This window comes from Papaver somniferum, chromosome 9 (genome assembly GCF_003573695.1).
Source record: "Papaver somniferum cultivar HN1 chromosome 9, ASM357369v1, whole genome shotgun sequence".
Lineage (NCBI taxonomy): Eukaryota > Viridiplantae > Streptophyta > Magnoliopsida > Ranunculales > Papaveraceae > Papaver > Papaver somniferum.
This window is the reverse complement of record NC_039366.1, coordinates 123876177-123901436: the sequence shown is the minus strand read 5'-3', so window position 1 is coordinate 123901436 and position 25260 is coordinate 123876177. Positions and strand designations below refer to the sequence as shown.

The 25260-nt window shown below is 35.2% G+C and overlaps 2 protein-coding genes across 8 annotated transcripts; both read right to left on the bottom strand.

The window, feature by feature from the left end:
* Window positions 1-17080: 17080 nt before the first annotated feature.
* Window positions 17081-18058, bottom strand: LOC113308907 (secoisolariciresinol dehydrogenase-like). The gene is made up of 2 exons (XM_026557356.1): window positions 17974-18058; window positions 17081-17870 (listed from the first exon to the last, which is right to left on the bottom strand). Exons 1-2 carry the CDS (start codon window positions 18009-18011, stop codon window positions 17081-17083), a joined length of 828 nt encoding a protein of 275 aa, XP_026413141.1. The 5' UTR covers window positions 18012-18058.
* Window positions 18059-19028: 970 nt separating this feature from the next.
* On the bottom strand, window positions 19029-25189 carry LOC113308101 (phosphatidylinositol N-acetylglucosaminyltransferase subunit C-like). 7 transcript variants are annotated; one of them, XM_026556584.1, is made up of 4 exons: window positions 24923-25189; window positions 20495-20649; window positions 19990-20178; window positions 19029-19890 (listed from the first exon to the last, which is right to left on the bottom strand). In XM_026556584.1, exons 3-4 carry the CDS (start codon window positions 20105-20107, stop codon window positions 19196-19198), a joined length of 813 nt encoding a protein of 270 aa, XP_026412369.1. In that variant the 5' UTR covers window positions 20108-20178; window positions 20495-20649; window positions 24923-25189; the 3' UTR covers window positions 19029-19195. The 7 variants fall into 7 exon arrangements, with proteins under 7 accessions (XP_026412369.1, XP_026412363.1, XP_026412365.1 ...); XM_026556578.1 differs by having other exon boundaries at window positions 19029-20178; XM_026556580.1 differs by having other exon boundaries at window positions 19029-20178; window positions 20495-20621.
* Window positions 25190-25260: the final 71 nt, after the last annotated feature.

Genomic DNA, 25260 nt, shown 5'->3' with positions numbered 1-25260 from the left:
TGATTTGATGAAAATTCTCTCATTTTATCAAATCTCCTTCGTCTCGAGGAAACTCCTTGGTTTCATGGTACTTCCATAAATCCATAAAAAATAATATAAAATTAAGGAAAGGAGTGTGGGGCGTGACCATTGGCCAACCGGCCATGCCTTGGTCCCAACCGACCCCACACCCCACGGTTCCTTATTATTTTATTATTATTATTATTATTTCGCTAATTTCATGAAAAAACTCCTTGATTTCATGGTATTTTGCACAAATCATCAAATAATAATAAAATAAAATAAATTATGAAAACTTGTGGGACCGGGCCTTGGTCGGCCGGCCATGCCCTAGCCGGTCCCACACGCCCCTTTGTTTTATTATTTTATTATTAGTTTTCCTTGAATTCATCAAATTCCTTGATTTCATGGTATTTCTCTCAAATTAGGAAAAAATCCCTCAAATCATAAAAATACCTAAAATTATTAAAAAAATTAGGAAAACTCGTGGGATCGGGCCCTAGCCGACCGGCCATGCCTTCCACGGTCCCACACGCCCTTGTTTTTAATATTTTAATTTTTTTTTGCTTCCTTGAACTCATGAAAACTCCTTCAATTCACGGAAACTCCCTAAATTCATCAAATTTCTCAAAATTCATGAATTTTTCATAAAATCATCAAAATATTATAAAATTAAGGAAAAGGCACCACGGGACCGTGGTCACGACCGACCGACCATGCCTTGACCACGGCAGTCCCACGCCTCCTCATTCCTTATTTTATAATTATTTTTCATCATCTCATGGTGTTTCCCTCAGTTTCGTCGAAACCCTAATTTTGGCATATTTTCTCGAATGGATGCTCAATTGCACGCCAGAAAATATCAAAATTCTTAGGACTGAGATACGGACGCCTTGGGGACACAAGCACGCTATCTTGACTGACCAAGATTGGCTCTTTGGCTCACGGAAGCCGGTCCCATTAATTTTCACAAGTTTTGACCTAATTTGCACAATTGCTCGTATTAGGTCCAAAACTCTCCCAAACACTTTGGTATTTCATGAAGTGATCGTCAGGCGGTCACGAGATAACCCAGGGCCGGTTTCATGACTCCATGGTCGGTCTCTCGCCTCGTCATAATTAATTAGGTTTTCTCACCTAAGGCTCAGACGAGCATTTTTGAATAAATGATTAAGCCAGCATTTAATCATTCTTCCGCCAACAAATCGTCATCTCTTCAGGAGTTCTTCGTATTTGCTCACGTGAGCATATGGACACTACATGGTTGATCCACGGTCCCATGTAGTCGCTCCCTCCTTCGTCCCATGGTTGAAATTCTGACGAACCATGAATTGATCATCAATTGATCAAATTAGGGTTTCTGAATCCAAGGATCATCATTCCAGATTATAACCTTAATAATTTTACGACGAACTCATGGTCATTAATTTTACTAATTATGCTCGGTTCAACGACCAGTATTCTAATTAATATTTTGGTACACTGCCAATAATCCATCAGACGAACAACACATGCTCAGACGATCAAATATTCAACAATTCATCACATGAGCAACACTTGCTCAGATGATAAATATTTTTTCAAACCAAGGAATATTGGTTCAACAATCAATATTCAACGATCCACCGAATGATCAATACATGCTCACTTCATCGTAAGAACTGTACCTCTGTCTCATGACATGTTCAATTCATGAGTTTCAGAACATCATGTTCGACAATCAGCAACTACATGGACTCATCGTCCCATCAAACCACGAAGTCATCAATTAACTAACAAACCACGAGACGTCAATCGTGTCACTTGGGGGGATATCACTTAGGGTTTTGGTCTGGCGGTCTACGGCACGTGTGTTCAAACACACGATGGAATGTGAGCAATTCGTGCAATCAGTTGAAGGAATTCAAGAGGTAGTGGGTGGAAAATCGACCAAGTCTCCATACGTTGAGCAACTGGTTTCAAACACGATCTCCACTTCCCCACTCCTTGATTCCATCAACTGTCACACTTTATGGAATCATGGTGTCTACAATTCCAGCAATATAAATAAGTCTCTGAATCATGATTGAATCAGCATCAACAGTATCATCAATCTCACGTCTCATCGACAACACGAGATCATTAACTCATGAATTGAGCAACTACTCTCAATTGAGCAATTTCAATCATTCAGGGCTTATCATATTCAGGATTCACACACCACAATCTTTGATTACCATTGATTCCACACATTTCCCAGCTTCCCTCCTACAGATCAACCCATCCTCTCTTATGACCGAATTTACTCTGGAACGATCATTGTCATGATTTAGGCGGGTGTACTACAGATTGATCTCTCAAATCTAAAACACTCCCTTTGCAGCGGTGCATCTGTGTGAGGTTTAACATTTCAATCGGTTCGAGGAGTCTCCTCCGTATGGTCGTCTCCCAAATTCCTTAAAAACCAGCAAATCGTTTTCCCCCATCTACAGAAAGTCATGAAAAGTTTCAATCACTTTGAGAATTGCTCTGACGTGAATCGGTCTGTGAATAACGGCTACATAGCGTCCTTTGAGAATGTCTCAATGATTGAAATGAGAGTTTAGATTACATAACCATGTATTCCTTGTACCGAAGTTTTCGAACTTTGTTGATCAAAAGAAATCGGGAGGATTGTGGAATTGGCTTGCCAAGTCCGCGAACCCAGTCCGCAGACTCAGTCCGCGAACTGTCGGAAGTTCTCGACCGAGAATTTCTGCTGGATTTTCCAAAAACTCGTTTGTGTGCTAAGTCCGCGAACCTAGTCCGCGAAATGGCGTAAGTTCTCTTTCCAAGAATTTATGCCGAGTTTAGAAAACTCAACCGATTAAGTTAAGTCCGCGAACTTGTTTGTGAACTTAAGAGGTTATGATCTAAAGATGTGCTCTGAACATGAAACATTAAATTACTAAGGAATGTTTTATGCAAACCGTGGCTATAATGTTCATGAGCCGATTCAATCGAATCGAATCATCTTTGTTTTAATTGTGTCTTGTGTAGTTACATAAGATCTCATAGCAATTGAAAAACTCTTTAACTAGTTCATTTGAGTCAATTGAACTAGTTATAGTGAAGAAGAACAAGGTTAATATGAAATGCTCATGTGGTTAACCTTTTGGGTTACTATGTTGAACCAACATACACGTACACGTTTGGGCATGGTTTTCACGAACCCAGTAAATGTCTACCCAAGTGTGTGTGACAAGCTAAGTTTTCGATCTAACGGTTGAGAAATATTAGCTTAAATCCAAATCAGGTTTTCATCTAATGGTGAATATGGATTGCTTTGTAACTAAGTCAAAACCCTGATTTGAAGCCTATATATAGGAGACATCTAGCATTGTGCAAAACTAATCCCCACACGTCTGTGTGCTACTAGTGCGCCGCTAGAGTCGATCTCCATTAACCTTTGATTTTCTTCTCTAAAATCAGGTTAACAACTTAAAGACTTCATTGGGATTGTGAAGCCATACCGATACTACTTTATCGTAGTTGTGTGATCTGATCTTGCATCTTCTATCGTACGAGTACAATCAATTGATTGGCTTGAGATCGTGAGATTTCTCCGATAGGCAAGATAAATAAGTCACAAACATCTTCGTCTCACTGTTTGTGATTCCTCGACAATCTGCTTGTGTATTCAGGAAGGATTGTAGAAAGGTGATTGATTAATCTAGGTTGTTCTTCGGGAATATAAGACCGGATTATCAATTGGTTCCTGTTCACATTGATTTTATATCAAAAGACGGAACAAAACCTAGGGTTTATCTGTGGGAGACAGATTTATCCTTTGATAGACTTTTCTGTGTGAGACGGATCTGTTTATTATCAAGTCTGTGATTTTGGGTTGCAGCAACTCTTGGTTGTGGGTGAGATCAGCTAAGGGAATCAAGTGCGCAGTATCCTGCTGGGATCAGAGGCGTAGGAGTACAACTGTACCTTAGATCAGTGGGAGACTGATTGGGGTTCAACTATACTCCATTCCGAAGTTAGTTTGCAGTAGGCTAGTGTCTGTAGCGGCTTAATACAGTGTGTATTCAATCTGGACTAGGTCCCGGAGTTTTCTGCATTTGCGGTTTCCTCGTTAACAAAATTTCTGGTGTCTGTGTTATTTCGTTTCCGCATTATATTTTATATAATTGAAATAATATAGGTTGTGCGTTCGTGATCAATCAATTAGAAATCCAACCTTTGGTTATTGATTGATATTGATTGATCCTTGGACATTGGTCTTTGGTACCGTCCAAGTATTCCTAGTATTTGATAAAGACCCGCTATTGTTTTTAGCTTGAGTAAAAATCAAATCAAGAGAGAGATATTAACTCCTTGAGATACTTTTTATCTAGATTGAGTCTGACTGTCTAGTTGATTCTCTAGCAAAGTATTTCGGAGTTAGTCCATACAGATTGCTAAGCGAAATATTGGGTGGTGTTGTTAAACTCCCGCTTTTTCAAATACAACAACAAGATATTTACTTGACAATAGTTATGGAAATAACTGATTGACTTTTAAGACCAGTGTCAAGTAATTCGAATTAACGTACGTCTGTAATTTAATTAATTATAATAACAATTATAATGTGGATAACAAAGTAAATGACACAGCAAAATTTTATTAACGAGGAAACTGCAAATACAGAAAAACCCCGGGACCTAGTCCAGTTTTGAATACTCCCAGAATTAAGTCGTTATACAAAATATAATACCAACTTCGTATAGTTGAGACCAAGTACACTACCTCTAGCTACTTAGTTTCCTTAGTATCCCTGCGTCTTTGCTTTCTAGAGTCACGCACGTGAATACCAAGTCCTTTGGATCGTACAACAAAAGAAGAATCTGTTTGGTAACCACTCTAATCAATCTTTGCTATAATGATATGTGAGTAGTTGACAAAGTATTTTCCAATTAAACTAATGAACCCCTTTTTCTGGTTAGATCATTCTAAACTTTGATTACAAAAATAACCAATATTTAGATTTTCAATCAATCAATATTAATCTCAAAGATAAACAATAAAGCGATGCCGATCTCATGCAACTAGCAAATCAAGTCTATCAAAGATAAACACGATTCTAGTTGGATCCCAGCCAATCAAGGTTTGTGCACTAAATGCACAAGATACGAATAATAATAAGAAATCTTCTTCGTCTTCAAATCTTATATTGTCTTCAATAACCTGCACAATACAACTTGAATCCTCTTGTGATTAATCAAACACCGAACGAAGTCTGTGAACAGTGGATTATGACAAGATGTCTTTAGATCCGAAAATGGTTCTAAAGATCCCGTCGATACTTTGATCTAGTTTGAGTGAGCCTTATATCAGAAGAGAAGGTTCTCAAGAATAATCAAACTAGGTGCAATCAAAGTTTCAACAACCGTTAGTCAATCAAATCAATAATCGAAAACTAACATAACAATGCAATTATCTAGTCTCCCACCAACAGTAATCGTAGAGCTTCTTGATCCCACATAAGTATTTGAACGAGCGGTCATAAGAGATTTCGCCTAATTAGGGTACTTTCCTCTCCGGATAGACGGCTTCACCAGAATGAATTTTTCCTAGCTCTTAGGGTAGTTTGCAAGAAATGCAAACTCAAGTATTTATAGACCAAGGTTGTTTGGACAACAAGGAAATTCCAAAACCAAAAGTATTCTCAAGATATTAACATTAAAGTGCCTAATTTCGGTTTTCCTATTTCCACTTAAATGCCAAACCACATTTTCCGAAAGCTCTCATAAAAAACTTCTATTATTTTTGTAGCACATAAACTAATAATATTTTCCATAGGATATGCTTTAATTGTTGGTAATTAAAACATATATGATGAAAATCATAATTAAATGCTTTTCAATTTTTCGGTATGGGATCTCCTTGAGCATCAAGGATTATCTTTGAACAATTAATGATAAGAGTTATGTACATGTTTAAATGATGTTGACATCTAGAAATTTCTTTCAGCAAACCCTAATTCCAAGTTCACACAAAACATAAAGAGATATGTGGATATTGGAAACTCGGTTTTTCTCTTTGGGATCAGTTGTACCAAACTCACAATGTAAGTTGTAACTGGTTATACCATGCTTCCAAAACTAGGTTGTGACCGGTTACACCAAGCTTCCAAAAGTAGCTTGTGATCGGTTACACCTTACTTCCCGAGACAGCTTGTGATCGGTTACACCTTGCTTCCAAAGGTAGCTTGTGATCGATTACAACTAACTTCCCAATGTAGCTTGTGACCGGATACACCTTGCTCCACAAAGTAGCTTGTGACCGATTACAACTTGCTACATCCTATAAGCCATGACCGTTATACCTCAATTCTCAGCATATGTTATGATAGGTTTTACCTTGTCACCTTGTATTGGTCATTCAAAAGATATTCAATAAAGAACGTGACCAATCATGATTTCTTTTCGATTACCAAACAAGTTCGTATGTGTACTTCCTTTAAAAAAAATGTTACAAAAGATTGTTTCCTAGGATAAAATCAACACATTTAGTTTACACATAATCAAGTAACTAAATACAAATATTATGGTGATGTCGTATTTACGAAGTTCCAAAAAATAAGCGTTTATACTTCGTAATAATAAATTTCTTGACACTATGATCATAATGAAATGACCAAGTCTAATCACTAGAGTATTATATATATATACAGCTTCGCATGCTATGTTTTCAATATAATACAACTTGAAGGATACATTAGGAATGGAAACAAGTTAAGTTAGTATTACTAACCTCAAGTGGAAGGTTGATTTCCTCGTTGCAGTCGTTACTTCTTCTCATTCTTCAGGTTTTTGGACTAATTATTGTACGTCTCAACATTCCTAGATTTTCTAGTCTAACCTAAACGAAGTTGTCTCTAGTATTTAATCAAGCGACTCTAGATGATTTTTTATACCAAAATATGACAACCAAACTTGACATACCAATGCTTGGTGAGTTCAACCGAGCTATGCTCTAACAAATGTCATATTTTATTGGACTTGAATCCTTACAAACATGTGATAAAGTGTTTGTCTCTCAGAAGAAGTATGCATATCTTGAAACAGTTCAAGATGAAATCATGCCACCCAGTCAATAATCCGGATAAAACAAGGTTTTGTTTGTCTACTGTCTGTAATAGTGAACTTGTTAATATTTCTTATTATCGAAAATTAGTAGGTAGTCTTCATTATTTGGATTCTATAACACTTGATATTGTTTCTGGAGTTGAAATTATAAGTAGGTTCATGGAAACTCCTAGGCAAGTTCTTTGCATACAACGAATAAGACTTTACGGTAAGTCAAAGGCACAAAATCATGGAGTTATATATTGATATGCTAGTAATTGTGGTTTAGTCGGTTATACAAATTGTGACTGAATGATAGGAATAGTAGTTTCATATAGGTTCAGGTGTGTTTTCCAGTCGCCAAAGAAACAACAATTGCTGCTCTTTCTACTGCCGATACAAAGTATATTCTAGCCGCTTGTAAAATTGTTTGGTTAAACAGTTGGATAAGGTACAAAAGTTCCCCAAAAATTATTTTATATGATAACAAGTTTGTCATTACTTTAACAAATAATCCTATATTTCATGGGAGAAGCAAACACATCGACATCAAGGTTCATTTTATTCTTGATTTGGTGAATTTGACAGTTTTTAAGTCAGAAGAACAAGTTGATGATATATTGACAAAGAGGATGATGGGAGTTGATAGTTTGGATTTAAGGGAGGATGAAGAATTTCAAACTCAAATCTAAATTACCCAAATTCCCGATTAGCAAGAACTTTTTGTTAAATCATTCTCGCACGTTTCATTATTTCCTTAAGTCTAGCAAGTTTTGTTAGTAGTGTTACAGTTAACCACTAAAGTTGTTAGAGGGTATGTGTAATAGGTCATAACTTAGTTTGTTTTTAATCGTGTTTATATGATTAATCATATTGTAGTAGATGTAAAACATGTAAAAATCTTCATATACATAATGGTGATCTGATTGTCATCTTATTTAACTGAATTCATAAAGTCTATAAGTCCAGTAGAGCTTTTGTTCTTTTGTCTGAGTTAAAATTATACAAGTAAAAATAGTATAGTTGGTTCACTATTTTGATTCAATCCTTTTTTCCCTTAGAATTAGCACATTAAGTTCTAGCAATTTACAAATTTCTCTTCTAACTTTAACTATGTTAAGACATGGAGGGATCAACATCATTTCTGAAAAACTATCAGTTATGCTGACATGAGGTGGAAATGAATGATCTTTTATTTGTGAACTTCACTTATACGCCTAAAATCTGGTGACACTTCATCAAGTTGTTCAAATTTATGTTTGGTAGCGCCCGCTTCTCTTCTGAATCTTATTGAAGCATTTCGGCAGTATAAGTTCAAAAGAGATGTAAGATTGTGTGAGAGAAGATTCATCTTGCAGTGGTTTGGCATATTTGGTAGAGCTTTTGGTGCAAGATGTATGAGTGTGTCCGAGCCTATTTATCTTATCAAGCCCTCTTTGTCTAAATGACATTAATACCTTTAAGGACATTGATTTTAGGTCCATTTTGTTTGATCGGAATATAGTTCCCCACTAGTAATTATGAGTGTTAGATTTCTTCGCCTGGTTGTTTGCTTTTAATATATTTTTTTTGCTTCCCAAAGTTGTTTAGGTTAATGATTTTCGAAACAAAAATCCTAGCATGACAGAGGGTATCTCAGGAAAGAAATCCTGCATGAGACAAAGTTCAGACCAATTTTAATCCATTATATATCCCAATGGTAAAACATACATGAAGACGAATTTTGATAATTTATAGTACGTAACTATTCATTTTAGTTGATGTATCTAGGTTATTATTGATTTTGAATGATGAATATAGAACTTTCATGCTTTTATAATCTACACCCTCCATTTCAAAATAATAGGTTGGTTTTATTGTAATCGTTTCAAAATAATAGGCTGGTTTCATGTTTAACCAGTCTATTATTTTGAAATGAAGGGAGCATGTATTAGCAATATTAAATATTTCTACTTTGTATGACTTTCTAGTTTTATAAACTAGGGATTCATGAAAAATAATACTAACTCTGTCCCACTATTAGATGATCTAGTTCAGGTTTGCATAATTTTCAAGACAAGGAATGGAAAGGAGCGTTTTTAAGTATTTTTTACAATTATACCCTTATGGATAATAAAATGTAAAAATTAGAAATGATTTATCTCTCAAACTATACCATGGATTTTCGTAAACTTTGTATTTTTGAAAAGAATTTTAAAACACCTACGTAACGAATATAAACATGGATACCAAATTATACATATTTCTTATACTAATGAAGATCACTCAAAAGGATAATTTTAGAAAGATCCCCTTGTTTAATGAGATAAGTCAACTAATAGTGGGACAAAATTTTAAACTAAGTAGGTCATCTAATAGTGGGACGGAGGGAGTATTTTACTCCTGAAAATGTGGGGGTACCAAAATACACCACCAACTTTTTCTTAGACAACCTATATGGACTAAACTCAAATATAATTCTGAGAGTTTAACTTAATGAATCTCAATCAGGAAAGATATGAAGAGTTTATATCTCTTTCTCTCACAATCAGAATGTTACAGAAACTAGTCCGTAAACCTGATTATACCGTGAGAGTACTTGGACGATTCCAAATATCAATATCCAAGAATCAATCAAGCAGTCGTATCCAACAAACAAGGATGAATATATCTACTTTGATTGATTTCTGTACAACCTGTGCTATTTCAATTATAAAGATAAACAATATAATGCGGAAGAAGAAATAACACAGACACCAGAAATTTTGTTAACGAGGAAATCGCAAATGCAGAAAAACTGTGGGACCTAGTCCAGACTTGGACACCAAACTGTATTAACCCGCTACAGACACTAACCTACTATCAGCATTTCGAACTGGAATGCAGTTGAGACCGAATTAAACAGTCACAATAATTCAGTTACAGTCGCGCTCCTTACGCCTCTTGAATCCCAGCAGGACTCCGTACAATTGATTCTCTTAGCTGACGTGCTTTACAGCCTAGCTAAGATTTGCTTCAACTCAATTGGAGACTTTAAACCAATATGCCACCCACAGATAAGCCTATATGTGATTTCTGTTCTGATCAAAGATCAAGGTGAGATAGGAAATTTATTGCAAAAGACAAAGTCTAGCAAACCTCAAAATCCGGTTTTATGACTCCCGAATAGCATCCTAGATTATTATTCACCTCACAAATACAAACTCGTGGAATCACAAAGTCTGAGACAAAGAAACTTTATGATTTCTATCAATCTTGTTTGTTGGAGCAAAGCTCAACAATCAAAACAAGATCAAGATACACAAACTATCAAGATAACAATAGTTGGACCTGGCTTCATGAATCCCTAGTTGAAGTCTTTTTAGTTGTTAATCCCTAGAAGGGTTTTAAGGAGAGGACGACTCCAGTTTAAAACTAGAACATGCAAGAATAGTGTCAGGGATTCAAAAATCCCAGTTATTTGAGGTTCTCCTTATATAGAACTTCAATATCAAGGTTGCTTTAGGTTTAAGCTAAGATATATTTAGAACTAAGCAATCAATAGTTACCGTTAGATGAAAAATTTGACTTGAGATTAACATAGTAGAATATACACTCTGGTTAGGATAAACCGTAATCAAACCGTGTACAATGACATGGTCATGAAGGTTAGCCGAAACTATCCAATTGAACGATAAGCTTAACCATTTTCATATAACACTTTAATACTTTTCTTGAATCACACATATGATCAAAAATGTCTACATAGTGTTTTTAGAGAGTTGTTCAAATGCCGATTATATCATAGAAATAATTTTGATGCATCTGAAAATATTCGTCAAGGTAAGTATGTGTACCTGGTATGTGTACTATACCTGTTAGTGAATATTCTTTTCACAGTACGTGTACCGGGTATGTGTACTCTTGATACAAAAACAAGTTCATGAACTAACAAATCTTTTATGGCATGCGTACCTTTCCGGTTTTGAAACCAACAGATCTGTTCCGGTTTGCATACTAGATATGCGTACTTTTCCTGGTTCATGATCAACAGAATTTTTATGGTATGGATACCGGATGTGCGTACCAAAATTCGCTGCTGAACTATAACTACGCCGGTACATGTACTACGACTCTGGACTTATAACAGTTCTCTCAGTATGTGAACTGGTATGCATACTGTCATGTATCCAGATTAACAACAGTTTTATATCTATCTAATAATCAATATGAAACATTCTCGAATAACATCAATGACATATATCACTGTTCCAGGCTATTTTTCAAATGATTAAATCTCGAATCAATTAGGTTATAAACAATAAATTGTTCTAAACCAAATTCATCGAGTATGAACAAATGTTCTTAAGCTTAGTCATATTTCGAGAACGATATTCAAGATAAACTTGACTCGAAATTTCTATTATGCATGTATTGTCTAATTTAGTCATGCGACAATTTCTCGAAGATAAAAAGGTGAAAACTTGATAAATAAGTGGTTAAGTCTTCACTAACTTTTTGATGTTGAAGTTCTCCAAAGCTCTTCGCCTTGAAACGGTAGAACACAGTGATATCCGAATCTCAACCACAAACTTCTATCCTAATCCGAAACCTGACTAAATATAGACTAGATTTGACAACAAGCTTGAGATAGAAACACTTGTGAGTTCGACCGAGCAATGCTCTAACAACTCCCTCCGTCCCACTAGTAGTTGACCAATTCATTTTTAATTTTGTTCCACTAATAAGTTATCTATATCAACATACAAGGAAATATTTCTAAAACTATCCTCTTAATTGATTATTATGTATAATTTGATACCCATGTTTATATTCGCTACGTAGGTGTTTTAAAATGTTTATCAATGATATAAAGTCTACGAATATCATGATATAGTTTGAGAGACAAAACATTTTTAAATTTTACTAATTATTATCCATATAGGCATAATTTGTAAAAAAAATACTTAAAAATAGTACTCCTCCCTCTTACCTGCCTTAAAACGTGTGCAAACTTAAACTAGGAGGATCCATGGACACTCTTAGATGGACAAGGTCGGACAAGGTTTGCGTCATTTTCTCCGGCAAACTCAAATGACAATGAATTTAAGTCTAATATTTGTTTATTGTTTACTTCAACTAAACGTCTAATTGACAGACAATTCTGCAGGAGAGTATGGTTGTAATAATGCACATGTCTATGAATCTAGGCTAAATTTAGTAGACTCACCTGCCTGCCCGTTTTTGGTTTTAGGTCGATAAATGGGACGAATTATAACGTGTGCAAACTTAAACTAGGAGGATCCATGGACACTCTTAGATGGACAAGGTCGGACAAGGTTTGCGCCATTTTCTCCGGCAAACTCAAATGACAATAATTAGGCTAAATTTACTAATTATTATCCATATAGGCATAATTTGTAAAAAAATACTTAAAAATAGTACTCGTCCCTCCTACCTGCCTTAAAACGTGTGCAAACTTAAACTAGGAGGATCCATGGACACTCTTAGATGGACAAGGTCGGACAAGATTTGCGCCATTTTCTCCGGCAAACTCAAATGACAATGAATTTAAGTCTAATATTTTATCGATATGTTTCTATTATAAGACTTTACATTCCTACCAGAAATGAAAGCAATTCGAGATAGCAAACCTGACCATCTACCGATCTTAATTTTAACTGTTAATTTTGAACGGTTGATATTCAAAGGGGTAGATGGTAGTTTTATACATCTCGAATTGTGCTCATTTTTTGTAGGAAGGTAGAGTCTTATAAGAAGAATATACTATCAAAATATTAGACTTAAATTCATTATCGTTTGGGTTTTGCGAAGAAAATGACGCAAAGTTTGTCCGACCTTGTCCATCTAAGAGTGTCCATGAATCCTCCCTCTATATTAAAATAGGACAGAGGGAATGTCAATTTTTGGAAGTCATATCAAGCCTTTTATTACTAGTTATAATATGCTACTAGTCCACCACCATATTATATCGAGTTTGATAGATAAATCCATGCCTACAAATTTAGTATGACTGTTAATAAAGTATACCAATTTTTCTGGGGTTGCATCATTCCAAAGACGAAGAATATTTTGTCTTAAACTGAATTTAGTACACACAAGTAAATTGGTGCCCTATTAGTGATCTCGAAATTTAGAAGCACACAAGTAAATTGTTGCCCTATTAGTGATCTCGAAATTTAAAAGCTAAAATTCAAGCGCGTGAAATAAATGGGAAACCCAGAGAGGGCCTTGTTACTATTTGCTTTTATTTTGTGGTCGACTTAACTTGGAGGACTTATAGGTTGTTTGGAAAGCACATCGGAAGTAGTTTTTCGATTTCTAGAAGTTGATAAGTCATAAGTTAATTTGGCTGTCAGATTTCAAAACGACCTCTAAAAATCGAAAAGTTAACTTTTTGTGAAGGAAAATAGTTTTGTTTCTGACTTTGACTTTTGAAGAAGCAGAAGTCAGAAACAGATATATCCAACTGCGCTATTAAAGTCTAGGACCCAAGAAACAGTCATTGTGAGGCATGGGTGAGCAAATCTTGTTGAAAGTTTAATGAACATTCTTTTCTTTTATTTTCTTACAACTATTTGTTTATTGTTTACTTCAACTAAACGTCTAATTGACAGACAATTCTGCAAGAGAGTATGGTTGTAGTATTGCACATGTCTATGAATCTAGGCTAAATTTAGTAGACTCACCTGCCTGCCCGTTTTTGGTTTTAGGTCGATAAATGGGACGAATTATAGCTTACACAGTATATGGAGCAGTTCCTTTCTTGGTATGACACCTGTGTTTTCTATTTTCTTTGCTTACTTGATATGACAGGGTGTATAATTGGTGGGGCTGGCTGTTCGAAAAATCTACCGGATCTGTACACCAAAATAATACCCCGCCTATGTGCCCTCCCTCTATTGGTCCCCGAAAACTCCCCCAGACCCACCATTTCTCATCTACGGCTGTGATCTATGACACATAAGGGTGTATTTTTGTGGTGTAAGGAACGGGTAAATGTGTAGCAAAGTCGGTGGCTGTTAGTTGAGAGATATGAGAAACGAAACACAAATAAGAAATTACATGTTTAATATCGTGCAGTTTAAAAATAATTATCTTTATAAAGCACTTTTGGATTGTTGTTTATGAAGCATTTGAGGTTTATTTTTCAACTGCTGACATATTAATGATATATATAAAAAAAATCCTTGAAAATAATTAACAAAATTAGTACTCGCATCTAATAATTGAACGTGGACATCATTGTCAATAGCAATTTCACCTTTACGAGATTTTTCTATCAGATGGTCCGGGAGAGACAAACAAACAATTGCCACTACAAAGCCAATATCGCTTATTTGGATTACTACAAATGTTGGGAACATTAAAATCGACAATAGTTCCATAAAAACAATAATACTTCTGACTTCCTCAATCATTTAACTTTGCTACAACCTAAAATCAAATTTTAAAGTTTAAGTAATCATCAACAATATACATTTTCTATGTCAAAACCAACAAAAAAGACAATATACATTTTCAAATTTACTAGTTCACTTTAGTATAAATTTTGCATAATTTTTGGATTAAGCTACTCTGACTAAGGTGAAATTCAGAAAAAGATCCCTTAAAAATTCTGTAACGATATTGTTCGATCTAGACTTTCAATGACATGCATCAATACACCCACATTTTTCTATCAGGAGCTGAGATGCTGACATAGTGACATTACCCACTAAATTTCTCACAAAATTAAGTCAAATAGTTCACTAGTAAAAAGTAAAAAGTGTTGTGTAATTATTTAATGGAGGTTATTAGGCGCTTGCTTAAAAATGGTTTTCCACATGCCTTATAACTTAATTTGATCAAGGAATTAGTTGATCTAACTTATACATAAAAAACTATATCTAATACGAATTATTTCCCATATTCTAGTATTGTAGGTATTAATTAGTGGTCATCCTACTAATTGGGTAATACATTGGCGTTAGTACACTATACAAGGCACAGAATGATTGTGTGGTATATGCCAAAACGATCTCAAAGAGAATAAGGCATATCGAATCCCCATGGAAGTATCTAATGAAGTATGCTCTCTATACAGTGTGGTGGTTATCTCATCAATGACTTATTTACGATAGCTTGTGAAATTTATTAATTATGAAGTAATCGTCCTTTTTGTCTTAGGATTTACATACATATCTTAAATTGGAACAATGGACCACTTTGGTGGCAATACATTAAAAATAGAACGTAAACAAACATTGAATGCTTCTAAAAATCATTGTGAAATAATATCGTTAAATTTATTTCTGATTTTAGAAATAAAAAATTTACTTCTTAGCGTATAATAAAACATCATATTAAATTTATATTTTCTAGTCATGGTTTTTGTGATTCATTTCATTTAAATATTATTTTTACAGCGGAGAGAAAAATGTTGCAGTTTTTTCTTAATCAGAGGCCCGTGGTAGGAGAATCTAATGCTCCCAAGCAATTATTTTACATCCCAAAAAGTACGCAATTTTATAAGAGAATGTCTTCTCTAAGGTTGGATTTTCTAAAAGACAAGTTGGCTTGCATAGCTTGACATTGTATTTGAAACCTATTTTGAGGCATACTGAATTTTTTTGAGGCATACTAAGATGCCAAAACAGGCTCACTAAATAAAAAACAACATCACCCCTTATCCACCCTTTTTGATAATGGCATAACTACCCTTACATAATTGGTGTTAATGATTATGATTAGATTTAATTAACTAGGAATTTTAAGGATTTATTAAAAATTAAATTATTAGTGATGAATTAGTAGATAAATCAAATTATGTGAGAGAGTTGGGATTTTGAAAGGAAGAAGAAGAAGTGAACAAAATTTGGGTTTTGAATTTTGAGATTTTAGTGATTATAAGTGACAAAAATGTGTGATTCAAATCGTAGGTAGACTTCTATACGAGGTTTAATTTCTTTTTATAAGTTGAATCTGTCAAAAACTGAATCTTTAAAACCCAGATCTACTGACCAGATGAACAGTTCAGCTGATAACTTTTCAGCCGAACCTCAGTTTCTTGAAAATACACCTAGGTTCGGCTGTCAAGTTATCAGCCGAACCTAGGTATATTTTCCAAAAACTGAGGTTCGGCTCAAAAGTTATCAGCCGAACTTTACTCTGTAACTGACGAATTTTGGTTCGGCTGATTCGAACAAAATCTAGCAAAGTCGCATTAGCCGAACATAGTGTTTCTCTAAATCATACACTAGGTTCGACTCAAAATTGATACTCCAAGATCAGCCGAACTGATCTTCTGAAAACCTAATTTCATCTTTGAAATCATATTCTATTGATCAAACAAAATAAAATCAATCAAAAACAAGATGGGTTTCTTACACATACATTCTAAAATACATCTAAGAGCAATTGAGATTTGGATTTTGCACTCCAACATCGCTCACTTCGGTTCGTGTTTGGTTTGCTTGATCAATTTGTTGATTGAATTGGAGTCCAAGATGTTTGAGTTTAAAGTTTTTTTTTGATTTTAAATTTTTGAGGTTAAAGCCACTCTAGTAATTTAAATTGTTTAAGGATAAATAGGTAATTTCACTACTTTTAGACATCCCTTATAAATCACCCTAGATGGTTTAATGAATGCGTATGCCTCAAAAAAAAAAGAAAAGAGTATGCCTCAAAAACAGATTTCTTGTATTTGTGATTGTGTTGATAATTTTGATTTTGTTGGATTTGTAAGCCCCCCCCCCCCCCCAGAAATTGGTCTTCTAATATAAATCTGTGTTCAACAAAAATTTATGCATTTTAAAACTTGTACCATCGTCATCAACAGATTACAAGATCAAACTTGTTAGATTCTAGCCTGGAGATGAGTATCGTTTAGGATCGGAACCATCGACACCAGGAGTTTAATTAAAAATATTTATCTTTGAAACTGAAATCGGCTTCATTTTTATTTTTGGTGCTTTTATCGACCAAGACATCAAAGATGATGAACGGCAACTTGGTGATAAAATTACCAATTATGGATAGAGCAATCAAGAATCAGGATATTTGAACATGGCGAAAGAAGGATTAACAATGCTAAAGCCCCCATCGACGACAAGGTTGTGCCCACTCAAATACCTCGAATCATCCGTGCTCAAGTAAAGGGCAGCCTTTGCTATATCCTCTGCCTCAAGTATCAACCCCTTGAGATTAGCAACTGAATGCAAATGTTCTCTTAGCACCTCAACCTCGATCGTACCAAATTTCCTACACATAGGAGTCACCACTCCATAAGGGGATATGCAATTCACTCGAATACCAAACTGTCCTAACTCAACGGCGGTGTTCTTAGTTAGCCCCAATATGGCATGTTTCGAAGACGTATAAGCATGAGATGCAAGCCCAGCAGTAATCGAACTAATGCTGCATGTTGATATTATGCTACCTTGGCGTGCAGGGATCATAACACGGGCTGCGTGTTTGATTCCGAGAAAAGTTCCGGTGACATTCACTTTTAGGACTTGTTCGAAATCTGATAGATCGTTGTCCAAAATTCTTGGTTTGGGCTTGTCTATAATGCCTGCATTGTTGAACATAATATCCAGCTTCCCATAGTTAGCAACAGTTGTATCAATCGCATTTCGAATTTGGTTCTCATCCGTGACATCAAAGTGGATATAAGATGCTGATCCAGGGCCAATATATTTGCATACCAAATGACCTAAATCATCCTGTATATCGGCGATCATGACTTTAGCACCATGTTGACTAAAAAATTTAGCCGTGCACTCCCCGATGCCACTAGCCCCTCCGGTGATCAATGCCACCTTCCCCTCTAATCTATATATACACAAAAGGAAAAAGAAGTAATTACACTAAATCTATTATTCGCATCATTTGGGCTGTCAGGATCACATATATGATTTTAAATCGAGAAACATACCTTCTTGCAAGTGAAGAGAAGAGTGATGAGCTTCCCATTGTTTGCAGTACCCCAGCTAAATATGAAGGAAGAATGTGCTTTAACCTAATTTGGTGGTATACACTATGGAGTTGTGTATATCATTAGAATCTTTTGTACAACGGCATCAAAATTTGGGAATTTTTCATTCCAAAAGATGACAAGTTTGGTAGGTTAATCCGCTCTCGGACAAAACTTTCAGGGTCACCCCAAGACAAGAAACGGCCGGTCAGGAATATAAAATAGGATCAAAGTTGTGTTTTCTTTAAACCTTGCCTACTAGACTGTGTAGAGTTCAGGTCTGGACATCATGGATAGCACAAACCAAGACATGTAGAATCTTTTCTCAAATTTCCATTGCTTACTGAAATGTAACCCGATCTGAAGCAATCCCACAGCCAATTTGGCAAGATTGAGTAAGACCAGATTGAGCTGTATTTATATATGAACGAGAAAAGGAGCAATTCGGCCCAAATCCATCAAACTCCAACTTGACAATAGAAAAAGGCATGTCTACTCAAGGCATCCCCAAGTTGAAATATTTCAAAAAGCGCAATACAGCACGATTGTGTTAAGGGTGTAAAATCGGGTTTAATTTAGGGGTGAGGGTCAAGTTTTGTGGATCTTTGGTTAAGCTTGGTAACTAGGGTTTTCCTTGGTCAAGGTTTTACCACAGTGGGTTTTCCTTGTCAAGATTTTAATGAGGCAACAGGTGTAAGTCTAATTTTTTTCCGTTTTTACATCTACTTTTTATGTTTTTCATTTGAAGTTGGTGATTTGGGAGCTTGTTGGAGACCATCCCTGTCCAGAGTAAACTCTAGTGAGCTTTTAATCATCTAGCTGGTTTTTTTTAATATAAGTCCCCAATTCTCAAAAAAACAAACAAACTAGGGAACATAGAAAAAACAAGTTCAAAGATGTTCATTATTGTAGAAAGGATAAATGGGAATAAAAGACAGTGTTAACCAACTAAACATAAATCAAACGCATGTGGTAGTGAAGACTACATAGAATGAGACTATAATGTAAGGGAAAGCTACAGAAAAAATAATGGAATATTTATATTACTTCTCTTTCATATTTAATTTCCTGATAGAAATTTACAAATGAGAAACTTAACAAAAATGTGAGTACAAGGTATCTTGAACTGATTTACATGTCAGTTATGGGAGTTGTATCTAAAGGCGACGAGAGTAGCTGGTGGTTACTCAGTTATATCAAAGCAAAGTTTAGCTTCATCCCAAGGACCATTGATCTCAAATTTGTATTCCTGAATTTTTATAAGCCAATATGGACAAATAACTGTGACAAACACCAACAGACTCAACAGTAGTACAAATAACAGACGGTGCAACGTGAATACGAACCCTAAGGTGACTACCATTAACCCAAATGAGAACAAGAGGTGAAGAACAAAAGAGTACTTCTTGATGCAATAAGTGATGAGTGGGGCAAAGAGGAAAACCTGCAAGGAGAACAGAACAATTGCAAACACTTGTAGTCTTGATGGAAGACGAGAGGCAATTAGAACGGAAGCCACAATAGAAGCATTTAAAGAGATGTTGCTTGTCAATGTCGGATTAGTAAGTGCCCCTGGTGGTCTAATTGTGGATCCTGCGTAATCGTGCAAGAAGAGATGTAGTACAAGAAGTGAAGCCGCAAGTGCCCAAATCGAGTCAGAACTGATTGACCTGGTGAGTGTGTGGTAGATAGGAGCTAATATGTATAATCCGCTAATGAAGAAGGAAATGTTGAGAAGATAATTACAGAGAAGGCGAATGGAGAGTTTTTTAGCAGTTAAGAGAAGAACTAGAAATCCTGATCCTAAGAGACCCACGTCAAGGATCAACAAAGAAGCCTCGCTAATGTTGGATTCTAGTGTACAGGTCCAAACACAAACTACAAGAGAGACAATACACAGATATTGAGATATGGAAATCGAGTCTTTCATAACTTTAACCAAGTCACGTTTTACGACATTCACGTTCATGACCATACCTTCGAGGAACGATTCATCTGTGTAGTTGTCGTCGTACCCAGGTTGCATTCCTCCATATGCAACTTTACGCCACTTGGGCCGAAAAGGAAATAAAATCTCTTCGCACATTTTATCCATTGGAGTGAATTCAAATATATGTTTGAAATCACAATCTAACCAACCACAGGCTCTCACCAAATCCTAGAACCCTGTTCAAATAGTTCAATGATGTCAATATAATGAAAACAGAACAAGCCTAAACAAAAAGTAAAACTGACTCACTGCATCTTACAGTATGAGGAAAAAAAACAACAAATATTATGAGTTTAACTAGACCAATTAATCTAATACTAAACTGAAAGAAACACTAAGGTCCTGTTAGGTATGATTTTTTCCTTGTTTTCATTTTCTTTTAAATTTTAAAAAGACGTTTGGTAGGAAAGCAAAAAACTGTTTCAAAACTACATTTAAAAAAAAAATAGTTATGAGTTACGACCAAGAATTCAAAATCAGTTATAAGCTTACATGAGTGTTTCTACACTTCTACACATCATAACAGGTCCATATTTGTACAAGTTCTCCATAAATGAGTCTTCCGAGTCCGAGGATAAGTTACTCGATGAACTTGTCTCACTGAATTCCCATTTTAAAACTGAAATCTTAATAAGGGTTCTTAGTACCTAAGAAGTAATTTAAATCAGTGAGAACAAATTTATGAAGAAGTAAAAAGATATGATTAGAATGAGAACAAACCATAAGTACCAGAAACTAGAAGCACAAGTTAAGCAGTTATTTCAATAACACTTATAGGGGAAAGCAAATTATTAATTAAGAAATAATGATTAGCATGGAAGAAAGAACTGCTCAGGTATCACAAGCCGAGTTTCTGAAGAGCAGCGTTACAACAGAAGATTGTCCTTCTGATGGACTTCCTGAATTTGCACCTAATGTTTTTGGATAATTATAAAATACTTTGACATTAAGAAAACTGGAAAAGAATAAGCTAGACTAAACGAATGGTCAAAGAAAAAGGGCTGTATTAAACATCGAAGACTATCCCATCTCCTATCATATACGCCATAATATAAAGAGAATCACTTTTTTTCGTGAAGAAACGCACAAGTGATACAGATGTTATGAAAGGAAAGAAATTTCAAGTTATAATGATATATTGTTCGGCACTTCGGCTAATATCTGTCAAACACAGCGTGTAATGATAGTTTACCTATCATTTCTTAAAACATAGTAAACGATAAAATGTAACTCAGTAGATAGCTTCAAGCAAGCTGATGTGGCATGAGATTCTTTAGGATCCATTGCCCCATCATATATACATTATTCAATCCAAACCAATATTCATTTCATTTATAATCTCAGGTTCCTACAAAGCCTATAATCTCATTCTGAGATAACAGTAACAAATTTAACCAAGTGTAAACATAACTAACAGGTCCAACATCAGGTATCCGAAAACAAGTTATAAACCCCATGTTGAACCTTTGCTAAACTGAATAGTATATAATTCATTCCAAGTACAAATAATATCTTCTCTTGAGGGTTTACCATGAACAAGTACTTCTCTGAAGAGACAAGAACATGTGACAGGACAACCGGATCTATCCATGTACTTACACTCAAGAAAATATAATTCAGTATAGTTAAATGAATTGGGAAAAAAATTCTTAAGCCAAAATATCCATTTTTGTCAACAAGTTACCAAAATACCAAGGCACCTCAGAGTTGTCAACAGGCCCAACACAGATTTATATGAACTTGGAATCATCCTCCACCTCCAGGTTAATAATGTCTTACTTGTCTAAGTTTTTCCAGTACTGGGTAAACACATTCCTAGAAGACACAATCACAAACACCACCAGCATTGCACCAATTTCATGTTCTAAAAAAATTCATTACAGATTCTTAAGCCACATTTGCAAATTCCCTATGCATTATAAGCAGTCGACTGAATTTGGTTTTCAACTTTGGAACGGTGTACCTCTTACCAAACATAGTAAAGCTAGCAGTGTCTATTCCTACCATTTTTTCTTCTCCAATGTATTGGTTCTTCATGAACCAATTCAACAAAGTAATTCACAATAAACTGTCGCCATGTGAGACATCATCTACATTATCACCACTAGATGCAGAAGCCATCTTTTGTTCTACATAATAGTCTATCAAAAACATAAGCTTAAAGAGGAATACATTACGAACATTATGCAAAAACACTCAAACTCAGAATTTCTATAGCAACAAAATTAAGAATATAAGAGAAACCCCAATGAAACTTAAAAACATCTATACTTAAGTCAAATAAGAAAACCCAGAAAATTGAATTGAATATTCACACATAGAGATTGCAGCAAACCCTAAAATTTGAGGGACCAAATCAGTTGAGCCATCTGTTTTAAAATCAAAACCACACAAGTTAAAAGAGATATTTAACCATATAGAATAGAAGTCGCATCCTACGCAACTCCTTTAGCTATCGTTTTAGAAGAAGAAGAAGAAACACGGAAAACGATTATTTACCATTTTTGTTTCCAAAAACAGAAAACACAAAGAGAACGTTTTCTAAAAACATACCTAACAAACATGTTTTCTCGTGTTTTCCATTTTCTATGTTTTTCATAACAGAAAACCGTTTTTAAAACTCGTACCAAACACGGCCTAACACTTGCAAGTTCTAACTAATCTTCCGATTAATGTGACTTCTAGTCTCTATAGGAAGCCTGAATGATATATGGCCATCATCTTTCATACCTAATATAATTTTCTACAAATGTTTGTTATATTTCTGAACTAGCCTCAGGCATGTAATACGGCCAAATAGTGTGATACCAGACAATATTAACTTTATATTCCCTCCTAAGGCAGAGCTCATATGCAAAATGCAGAAAGAACTAAGCTGATGCCCGTAGCTGAAAAGCTATAATAATTTCTACTTCTAGCTTATCTTGATGTAAATCACCAATGCTATTAATTTCTTTTTTTGCAGTTTCACTATGGCTCCAGATAGAGACCCCTGCGTATCTGTAACGTTCTGTAGTCCTCATTACAAACTAAATAAGATTGTAATGTCCCGTAGTATTATCCTCGTTACCACTTCACAAGACGCTTAACTTCATCTTAGATGCCAACTCTAAAATATCAGACTTTGTGTTTCTAGATAGGAAGGCAAGACGGGAACCACAAGCTTCCTCTTTAATAAAAAAGCTCATATGAACCCGATCTGCTGCTGCAGTTCTATCTTCCACTAGATCGATTTAGCCAATACCAGTATACCACTGTCTTGTTTCCACTTCAGAACAATCAACGCCAACCAACTAATCCTAGTTCAGCAAGCTTCCTTAAGACCAGTTAAATATGTAACGTTCTGTAATTCTACAACATGAAGAAGCTGGTGTATCAGGATTATCAATACCGAATCTCCTATGCTAAACTTCTGTTGGGCCTTCAATATATATGGTAACTTAATATCAGATCTGTGACGAGCTTTCAAATGAGTGTAATTGTAACTGGTTCAAATGACACTGAGACGTATGAGCATCAGTTTAATTTTGAAAAGACAGTCACAATGTCATGTGCTATGCAATGTGAATTATTTTCAGCAGGCTGAAGTCCATCATTCATATTAGAAAGTAAACTGAAATGTGTATATATATATATATATATATGATTACGATGACATGATCAGTATGTGAATCAAAGTAAGATCTAGATATTTGGAATGCGTTTCTGAAATGTGAAACATCCTACAGCTTATCTTAGCCCTAATTTCATCTTTCTATTTAAATCCAGATTAACAGGACTACTAGAGGCAATTCTAACTGTTGCTTTGATTATATATTCTCAGAGAATTTTAGAGAACTCAACTCTAACACGATAAAAGTTTTGCCCTAATTTATATTCTCAACAGAACCCGAACCATACAAATTCATTTCTACCAAATTAATAAGATGTCATCAATTCACAAACCAAATGGTGGAGATAGATGACCAGAAGGTTTCCACTGTCTTCTTTCGATTTGTCGAGAAGAGAGGGTTTCTCTTTCATTCAATCTTGCACTTGAAAATATTAATGTTGTTGAATTTGCTTTAAGACACAGCAAGAAACAAAGAGCTATATATAGGGAGACAACACAGAAATCCGTTAATGACCTATGTTTAGGAATGAAATTCAATTGTTATTTTTCAGTGTAGTGTTCTCAGTTAAAACCAAATCCTATTACAATTAGACAGTTCAGAATTCGTTTGGCTAGTAAGATACATAAGATAGTTCTTTCTGAGTTCAGCTTAAAATTCTATAGTTACTGTAAAAATGAAAAGTGATGCAGTTGAACCATGCCAATCCCTCAAGGTTGTACTGTTTGCTAAAGCTTAACCTCTCTCATAATAATAGAGTTTGGTACTAATCTCTAGTTCCTCTATTAAGCTATTCTACATAAACTGCAACTCAACTGTGATTTCTCATATACTCCTATGCCTTTTACGATCCTTAATTCAGCTAAATTAAAGAAGGCTGTAGCGACTGCCAAAGTCTATGTCAAAAGTCAAATTGGTTATTACTTATTAGACATCTTGTAATTCGATTTAAAAAGATATATACCTCAAAATTCACAGTCAAATTTGTTTAAACACCATTAAAACCAAAAAATAACCTCTTTGGCATTTCCACAAACAGTTACAGCTCATAAACTTAGTTCTGAGCTGAAAATAAATCAGGGAATCAAACACTGAACCAATAGTAGTACAAACCAGAAAGTTAAATCTAAGAGTATGTTGTTAATCACGGATTGCCCATTCATCGATTTTAGTAACTCTACAACGATCTAATCGACTACCATAAGCTAACATTGAAATTGTACGTGTTTCATCGATCAAAAATAAAAATAAAACTGGAAGTGTTTCACAAATGTAGGCTTAAGCATCATAATGTCAAGAGTTTACTAACCAAATTGAGAAGTGAAGAATATTTGATCATAATCACCTTCTGCAAACATCCGTCAAATGCGCAGCCTTTCCATGGTTAAATCTCCTGATAGAGGAATGAATTTATGTTCTCGAATCTGGATTTGGGATTTTGTGATTCGAATAGGGTAAAAACAAAAATCTAGGGTTTCGACGGAAGATCAAGAGAAACGGGATAATTCATAGATGGTGCGGGGGGCCATTGCTTGCTGGGTTGAAATTGTTTTGGATGTGGGTAAAGAGACGAGAATCGCAATGTCCTGTGGAATTTGTTAATTCCAAGGAAGAGGCTTTTATGTGAAAGTTGAAGGTCGATTAGGG